At 36.9% G+C, this 9,621-nt stretch overlaps 1 protein-coding gene across 1 annotated transcript; it reads left to right on the top strand.

The window, feature by feature from the left end:
• The first annotated feature begins 5,308 nt into the window (after window positions 1-5,308).
• Window positions 5,309-8,534, top strand: LOC147490936 (receptor homology region, transmembrane domain- and RING domain-containing protein 2-like). The gene is made up of 4 exons (XM_086565037.1): window positions 5,309-5,732; window positions 5,823-6,056; window positions 6,525-6,929; window positions 7,560-8,534. Exons 1-4 carry the CDS (start codon window positions 5,573-5,575, stop codon window positions 8,147-8,149), a joined length of 1,389 nt encoding a protein of 462 aa, XP_086421163.1. The 5' UTR covers window positions 5,309-5,572; the 3' UTR covers window positions 8,150-8,534.
• The last annotated feature ends 1,087 nt before the right edge of the window (window positions 8,535-9,621 follow it).

The raw sequence follows: 9,621 nt of genomic DNA, 5'->3' as shown, positions 1-9,621 counted from the left end.
GACATTCAGATAAGCCTAATTTATGCTGGGAAGTTAGATGATAATGACTTTCTAAACTCGTTTGGTAAGGGGGTATGGAAACTGAGCAGATATTCCATTGTAGTAGCCAGAAAAAGGATAACTTGCTCGCTTTACAAGACACAGGCTAGTTTGTATAAAGCAAAGTTGAATGTGGCACAAGAAGAAGCTTCATCCGAACTATGGCATAAGAGACTGTGTCATATGGGAGAAAAAGTCATGAAAGTTCTTGCTAAGCAAAAGGCCTTGCCAAACATAAAAGGTACACTTTTAAATAGATGTACTCATTGCTTGGTTAGAAAGCAACACATGTTATATTTCCAAAAATTCCCCTCTCACATAAAGGACAGTGTCTTTAAGCTAGTACACACAGACTTATGTGGTCCTATGAAAGTAAAGTCCCACATGGGAGCTTTGTACTTCTTGACTTTCATTGATGATGCGTCAAGAAATATATGGGCATATAGTCTGAAGACCAAAGATGAAGTTCTTAGTGTGTTCAAGACTTTCCATAGCATGATGGAAAGAAAGACGTGGAAGCCTTTGAAGTGTATTCACTCAGATAATGGGGGTGAGTATATTGGGACATTTGAAGAGTATTGCAAGAGTCATGGGATTCATCATGAATAGACCATTCATAAGATTCCGCCACACAATGGTATTGCCGAGAGGATGAATCGTACCATTGTAGAGAGGATGAGATGCATGTTGTCTCACTTTAAGTTACCTAAAAGTTACTGGGTAGAAGACATGCGCACAGCCGTACATATTATCAGCCTTTCACTTTCGAAGCCTCTGAATAGTGATTATCTAGAGAGAGTATGGTCAGGCAGAGATGTTGATTATAGATACTTAAGGGTATTTGGGTGTAGAGCACTTGTTCATATTCCCAAAGATGATAGATCCAAGCTTGATGACAAAGCCAAGCAGTGCATTTTTCTAAGTTATGGGGATGAAAAGTTTGGCTACAAACTTTATGATCCGATCAACAAAAAGGTAATCCAAAGTCGAGATGTTGTGTTATTGGAAGACCAAACCATAACAGACTTTGAGAATGGTGAGAAACTAGAAGCTTTCATTGATGATCTTGTTGACTAGAACTAGAAGTTCCTACTGTGGAACGTGCAGAAAGCATTGAGAATGTAGAGAATCATGGGTTTAAAGCTCATGATGATGATCCTATAGCTCATGATGGGATATAACATTTTGATATAGAAGATGCAGATAAAGTGCATTAACTACCACTTAAGCAAGATGAAGTGCATCCTCCTGAGCCACAAGAAGATGGGGTAAGGAGGTTCAACAGAGAGAGACAAACTTCAACCAGGCTTCCACCACATACGTATGTTTTACTATCTGATGGTGGAGAACCTATGTACTATCAAAAGGCTCTTGAAGGTACATACAAGGAGAAGTGGTTGAAAGCCATGCATGATGAGATGGATTTTTTGCATAAAAATTACATTGATGACTTAGTTGAGAAACCGAAAGGAATAAAAGTTCTTAAGAATAAGTGGATCTTCAAAAGTCAAGCATGGGAGAATAATCCGGCCACATCCAAGGCACAAAACTCGCCTTGTTGTGAAGGGATTCGGTCAAAGGAAATGTATTGATTTTGATAAAATTTTCTCTTCTGTAGTTAAGATGACTTCTATCAGGGTGGTATTAGGTCTAACCGCAAGTATGAACCTAGAGGTTGAGCAACAAGATGTCAAGACAATTTTTCTTCATATAGATCTTGAAGAAGATGTCTATATAGACCAGCCAGAGGGGTTTGAGGTCAAAGGCAAGGAGCACCTAGTATGCAAGCTGAAAAAGAGTTTGTATGAGTTGAAATAGACACCAAGACAGTGGTACATGAAGTTTGAGTCATTTATGGTGAAGCATGGATACAAGAAGTCTACTTTTGATCATTGTGTGTTTGTTTAGAAATTTCCAGATGAGGATTTCATAGTGCTCTTGTTGTATGTAGATGATATGTTGATAGTTGGCCAGAACATCAACAAGATATCCAAGCTGAAGAAAGACTTGAGTAAGTCCTTTGAGATGAAGGATTTTGGTCAAACAAAGTAGATACTTGGTATGCGGATCACTCATGACAGAAAGAGTGGAAAATTATGGCTTTTCCAAGAAAGCTACATTGAGAAGGTGTTGAAGATATTCAACATGGATCAAACGAAGCCAGTCAATTGTCCGCTTGGTGGCTAGTTCCGCATGACAAAAATATGTGTCCAAAGGGTGAGCATGAGCTGAGTCAAATAGAAAAGATTCATTATGCATCCGCAGTGGGCAGTTTAATGTATGCAATGGTGTGTACAAGATCGGATATTACTTTCGTCATTGGTGTTATAAGCCGATTTCTATCAAATTTGGGTAAAGAGTATTGGGAAGGTGTTAAGTGGATATTGAGATATCTCAAGGGCACTTCCAAGGCGTGTTTGTGTTATAGTGGGAGAAAGACCTTACTTGAAGGCTACACAGATGCAGACATGGCAGGTGATGTAGACTCTATGAAGTCTACTTATGGTTATCTGTTTACTTTTGCAGGGGGAGCAGTTTCTTGGCAATCCAACTTACAAAAATGTATTGCCCTCTCCACTATAAAAGCCTATTATATTGCAGTCATTGAGTGTTGCAAATAGATACTATGGATAAAGAGGTTATTCAATGAACTTGGGCTAAAGCAGAACCAGTTTATAGTTTTGTGTGACAATCAGAGCGCCATCCATTTGAGCAAGAATTCGAGTTTTCATTCTAGATCCAAGCACATACATGTGTGTTATCATTGGATTAGAGTAGTTTTCGAAGAGAAGTAATCATGCATTGAGAAGATCTATACCGACAAGAACGGGTCGGATATGATGACCAAAGTTTTGCCGAAAGACAAGTTTGTTGTTTGTTGTGCTACCGCCAGAAAGGTAGCACACTCCTCATGTTGATTTGGGAATGCATGGAGGTATCCCCCTTCATGGTTTTGGGAAGGGGAGATTGTTGGGGTCCCTCACCATGTGATGGAATGACCTCATGAGATCGGGTGGAAGGAGCATGACCGGTCTGATGGCATCAGTTGAATATTCTACTCTGGAATTCGAGGGTTCAAACGATCTGCTCACATTAGTTGAATTTTTCCTCATGGAATTTTAGCCTTTGAACGATGTGGCCGCATAGAATGGCAAGGTATATATTAGCCCGATGCCACCGTGTAGTTTGGAACCGAAATTTCACATACGTGCCGAAATTTAAGAACACTATAAAACCAAGTTAGGTTTTTGTGTTAATTAAGTCCAAGAGAGAAACCCAATTTTGAGAGCAACCAAAATTGGAGAGAAAACTCTTGCAAAGAGATAAAAATAAGCTTGTAAGGAGAGAGATTAGTGAATAGTGATATAGTAAGTTTAGAGAGACTTGAGAGGAGTGATTGTAATCTTCTTTCCCATATTTATAAAAGAATTTGCTCTTGTGGAAGTAGGCATCATTGGCCGAACCACGGTATATCTTTGTGTTGTGGTATATTTTACTTTCTATAATATTTCTATTGCTTGTTTGTGATAGTTATATTCATAGTTTAGGATTGTGGTTGTTGGTTGTAGTGAAAGATTATATTTTTTATTGGAGTAGTAAATTGTCCAAGTACAAGCTATCTTAATGGGGATCGATTGTTATCGTTTTCCCCAACAATCCTAATAAACTGGGTTTGACCATGATATTTTTGGTCAAAACAAATGAAAATAAAAAGACTCTAATGTCTTTTTCTAGGTATAATTACATAAATAGTTTTCTAATTTTATCCCCCAGAACTTAGGCCAATTAGCTTTATTTCCCTCCCCCCTCCTTCCCAAGACTACGACACATCCTAGTCAACTGAGTTTGACCATGATGTTTTTTGTCAAGACAAATGAAAAAACTATAATGTTCTTTTCTATATATAATTACAGAAATATCCCGTGACTTTGGCAAATACAAAATTGGAATCCAAACCATATAGGACACGTGTCATGATATTGTGAATTCTATTCGACGGCTACCACCAATCCTTATCAAATGACATCTACACTCTTAATATTATGAAATTACATAATTATTCTCATTGTAGCATCATTTTCTCCAAGCCATACACCACTACCATCACCACCACCACCACCAACTTAAAAGACACAAAAACACATAGCAAACTCCAATTAAGCCTCAGTTTAGTTAAATTCTAATTTTTTTAACCTCATTTTAGTTTAAACACCAACCAAGGGGTATTCTCCTTTACCAAATTCGTCATTTGGAAGCCAAATTGGAAGGTGGAAATGTTTGAAATTTGTCCAATACAACATGTGAAAAGGTAATGGTTTTGTCGTACCTTGTACAAATCGATAAGTTGTAGTTTAATATTTGAGGGGTTAAGTCTAATTATACTAAATACAGTTTGGGGGTTGGGGGGAGGGGGTCAGTCTAATTAAAAACTTATATTTGATCTTTTATACCTAGAAAAAGGCATTCGAGTTTTTTCATTTGTTTTAACTAAAAACATCACGGTCAAATTTAGTTAACTAGAATGTCTCTAGTGTCGTGGTCTTGGTGGGGTAAAACTATATATGAAAAAAGTAAGAGGGTAAAACTAATTGGCCTAAGTTGTGAGGGGTAAAACTAGAAAACTAAACTTTGGAAGATCATTTCGACACCAGATTGATTTTGAACCCCATCTAAATTTCCTGGACAAGTAATTCAGATGACTTGATGTAGCGTGTAACAATAGTCGCATAGACAAGAATTTTTCTGAAAAAAGTGCTAGAAGAATTTCGTCCATCCTGAAACTCGTCACATGTATATATAGATGAACACAATAAAATAGATGAGGACAGAATTAAGGTTGAGTACTCAGTTAAGTCAATCAATTATCAATGATAACCAAATGAGCATAGTCATTAGTCACAAATAAAACAAAAACTTTCAAATTTATTCCTGACTATTCCTACCAATTACAGTTCATTATAATTGACTCTAATATGAAAATGTTTGGTGGTCTGGATAATCATGAAACCGTACCAGAAGTGGCTAAACAAGAACCTTCTCAAAATTCATTAAAAAATATAAAAACATTATTTCCTTCTTTTTTTTCAGATATATTCATATATATATCACTAAACATGATGACTCATGTCTAAACTGTTGGATCTGTGATGACTTCAGACAATATAATTTTTAACCACGCAAATCATTTTGGACCGTTCATTATTAATTTAATTTAATTGAATATTAAATATATATTTTTTTTTAAAAAGAAAAAAAAAAGTCTTCCTTCCTTCTCTGTTTCCAAAAGCTTTTTATTTCCACTTGCCAAAAAACTGAAAATCTAGACACCCCCTGCTTCTTCTTCTTCTTCTTCTTCTTATCTTCTCTAAAATCTTCTCTAAATTGATTCAATGATTTGATTCAGAGAAAGTATGGAATCTGATGTCATCATTTGAACATCGAAATTGACTCTCTATTTTATCTGTTTTTTAAATTTAAACTAAAATCAGGCCTGAATTTTTCTGTTTGTAGTGTTTGGGATTTGATTTTGGAGATGGGTATTGAAGTTTCGATGAAAAGAAGAAGATTTGGAGATGGGGTTGTTTTCATTTTGTGTATTTTTGTTTCTTTGTTGTTTTCAAGTGTTGAATCAAATGTGGTTTTGATTGGGAGGAATGTTACTTTGTCTCTTGAATCAATGGAAGCTAACTTTGGTAAGTTTTTATGTTAATTTGTTTCATTTTTAATGTTGTTTTGTTGTAAAGTATGAATTTTTATGCGTAATTTTGTTGGGAAATGTTCAGCTGTACAAGTAAAAAACTCGGGTGAATGTGGAGTTTTATATATTGCGGAACCAATTGATGCGTGTTCACCATTAACGAATAAGATTGTTCCGGTTGAAGGGGCGGCGAGGTTGCCTTATGTGTTGATTGTTAGAGGAGGATGTACTTTTGAGGATAAAGTTAGAAGAGCACAAAATGCTGGGTTTGAAGCAGCTATTGTTTATGATAATGAACATGATGACAGAATGATTGCAAGTAAGTTTTACCTTTGAATAGTTCATTTGTAGTTTTTCAGATTGAGGTCTTGTTGGTATTGTTTGAAGGATTCCATTTATACCTAGGTTTTGCCATGGATGGATAAAAGTAAGCTAGGTTAGTGTAATCTTGACTAATAAGAGTACAGAACAGATATGTCAACGTTTTGATATTTGTTTGATAGTAAAGTAATCATGATTATTGTTGATAGTGGAACCTGTACTAAGTATGAGATGGCCTATCTATACATTAGCCTTGAAGATGATCGTCTCTGACCCTGCTAAAACTTAAGCAATGTAATCCTTATAATGCCTTAGAAAGTACTTGTCTCAAACTTAATTGCCAATTCTAATACATTGCAAAGCCAATGATGGTCCACAACATTTTCTTTGTTACGAACTAAGCAACATGTCATTCTTTGTTTAAAAGCTTCACCATCTAATTGTATTATTCTATGAAAATTTACAGTGGCAGGAAATTCTGCTGGCATCAAAATACATGCTGTGTTTATTTCCAGAGCCTCGGGTGAAATACTTAAAAAGTTTGCTGGCTATTTCAACCTGGAGATTTGGCTTGTCCCTACTTTTGAAAACTCAGCATGGTCAATAATGGCCATTTCTTTTATATCCCTGCTTGCAATGTCTGCTGTTCTTGCTACTTGTTTCTTCGTTCGCAGACATCGCATAAGGCGAGATAGGCCTCGAGCTCCTCGTGTTCGGGAATTCCATGGGATGAGCAGCCGGTTAGTGAGAGCCATGCCTAGCCTGATATTCACAGCGGTTTTAGAAGATAATTCTACTTCAAGAACTTGTTCCATATGCCTAGAAGACTACATCGTTGGAGAGAGGATCAGAATACTACCTTGTCGTCACAGTATGTTGTTTTCTGACCTTAAACACCATGTTACTTGATACTCCACTATATTCTAGGCCTTTAGACATAAAAGAGATTGTGCATTGTCATCAGACACTGATATATGAGTTTCATTTAGTCTACTAAATGGCGAACACGAATGCACATAAATATAAGGGCACTTTACGTTATATTTTGGTAGCTATGTTCTGCAAACCATTCATATGAAAGGACATAACAATTCTGTTACTAGAGAAGCTGGTATTCGGTAAAATCTTGAGCATATATCCATAAAGGATATTTAGCAACTAATATTTTGTCAAATACGTAGGCCTGACATGACTCATGAGGCGTTTGAGTAGATCAAAACTCAAGGCATGAAAGGTTCTCCCTGTCTCGCTCCTCATTAAAAATGGTTTTTTACATCAATAGTAATTGTTTCGGTAGATGGCACTTGATGAGTGAGCTAAGGAGTGCCTACCTAGCTGAGATATTGCAGAGACCTACCTACTCTTTCTAGCTTGCTCGCATTTAAAAGACTAAGTGTATGTAATATATGTTTTATCTGAGTGTCTACGTAGTATATAAATAGTGTTTAATCAGTAATTGCATAACAATCTGAATACCAGTTTATTGGTGCTTCCTTGACAGAGTTCCATGCTACCTGTGTGGATGCTTGGCTCACTTCATGGAGGACTTTTTGTCCTGTTTGCAAGCGTGATGCAAGGACAGGCACTAGTGATCCTCCAGCATCAGAGTCAACTCCACTACTTTCGTCTACTCCAGCTTCACTGTCTTCTGCTGCCAGTTTGTCATCTGTTCCATCTTCATTAGCAACATCATCTGCCATACATATAGGCCAGGCATCATCACAGTCCCATTCTCTGTATTTATCTCATGATTACTCGCTTTCCAGTACTCCTTATCTATCACAGTCTCGTAGGTCCTACAGTAACTCACCCGCTTTGAGTCAAAGCAGAAGCTCTGTAGACCTGAGAAATGCATCTTCTCAAAGATCTTATGCTTCTCAATTAGTTGCATCCCAGTCCTTGGGATACCCTTCTTTATCACCTCTTAATTCAAGATACATATCCCCGTATCTTCCCAGTTCAAGCAATGCCTCCCCAAGTTATGTTGGTTCTTCGAGTCGGCAGCCATACTTGCTTCACTGCAGTGAATCTGCAACAAGCTTCTCCCCTTTTGCATCTGCGCAATCCCTTCCCGGTGTTGACCCAGTGTGATGCTTAATTGGGCACGGGAAGTGGTGATTCGATTTTGCGAACATTGTCCGGTTCATATTGGAAACAATGGTGGAAGACGTGAGAATATTTCGGATTGTGGGTTGCTGGTGGCTATCTGATGCAGAGATGGTGGAAGGTGTGTAACATGTAATTGCCTCATTTATCACAGGTAGATTGCATCTTGTAACTGGTGGTTGCATACTTCAACATAATACTGGTCTTCGGTTGCTTTTTGTTTGCAAGATTGAGTTGTTTATGACCATTGAAGTTTATAAGAGTTGTGCTTTCTGATTCAAGTTACTCACTGGATCTTCACTTAGTTTATGTACAGTTTCTCTGTAACCGTATGGTTTCTTATGAAGAGTTTTGGTGATGATTTGATTTATGTACAGTTTTTCACGAGAGATGTTTCTATTTTATCTGTGCTCAAGAAACAGGGTCATGTTATTCAGGAGTCAGGACAATCATCACGACGTCTCGTGCAATGTTTGTGTGGTTATTTTGTCTCAAGTTGCAAGTTAGAACAGGGTTCTAGCATCTGGGAAGCATGATATAGGCTGTGTGAATGCACAAAGTTGTTCGCTAATGGGAAATGCAAAATGTATAGAGAAAAGTTTTGTTGACGGTATAGGATTGGGACTAATATAAGGGCGTTGAAAAGAAGTTAATCGCTTAGACTACACAGCCATAATCTTCTCCATTTTCTTTTTAAAAATAAAATAAAATGGAGTAACTGAATAAGTGTGTAGGACTGGTACTAATTTAGAACTGAATGGAACATTGCATTAGCAACAGATAATCACCAGTAAACCGAGTGAGCGGCGATTGATATGCAAACTAGTTTTGACTCTTTTCCAAACCACAGAAAATTGAGTAAGACTTTAGAAATAAATCCAATAGTGTATTTTACATATTTTTAGGTATTTTCGATCAGTAGTTTGCCCAAGTACTTCATTGTAGATAAGTTTACAAGCATCCTAGTACTAAATCGTAGCAAAAAGTTCCTATCATTTTGTTTACAATCAATCTGCTAATCTTCTCTCGCTATAAGAAATTCTTGATCATGCTCTATTTGGTTCAGTGCACTGAGTTGCAAATGACAAATGGCTGCAAATTACATGTGATTGTATTGCATTTGATTGCATTGCTTCTAATTTACTTGTACTTGGTAAACCCAAGGCAAAAGAATGTAAAGTTGGTTACATTATCATCCCACTTCTTTTTTCACATCTTATATAAGAGAAACCACCTCTCTTGTATTTGCATCTATTTACACAATTTTTTTGGCTACAAGTGGATGTCATGGAAACTACTTACATAGTACACATAATTGCAACTTGTTGTAGCAACTGCCTATTTGCATTTTGCTACCATTGCTACCAAACACTGTTTTGTGGGTAGTTACATGGAACTAGGTGCAATTGCATGTAAATACATCGAACCAAACAAAACAGAGCCCATTATATACAGAA

Source organism: Coptis chinensis, chromosome 6 (assembly GCF_015680905.1).
Source record: "Coptis chinensis isolate HL-2020 chromosome 6, ASM1568090v1, whole genome shotgun sequence".
Classification (NCBI taxonomy): domain Eukaryota; kingdom Viridiplantae; phylum Streptophyta; class Magnoliopsida; order Ranunculales; family Ranunculaceae; genus Coptis; species Coptis chinensis.
The sequence above is the reverse complement of the archived record's forward strand: the minus strand, read 5'-3'. Positions and strand labels throughout refer to the sequence as shown.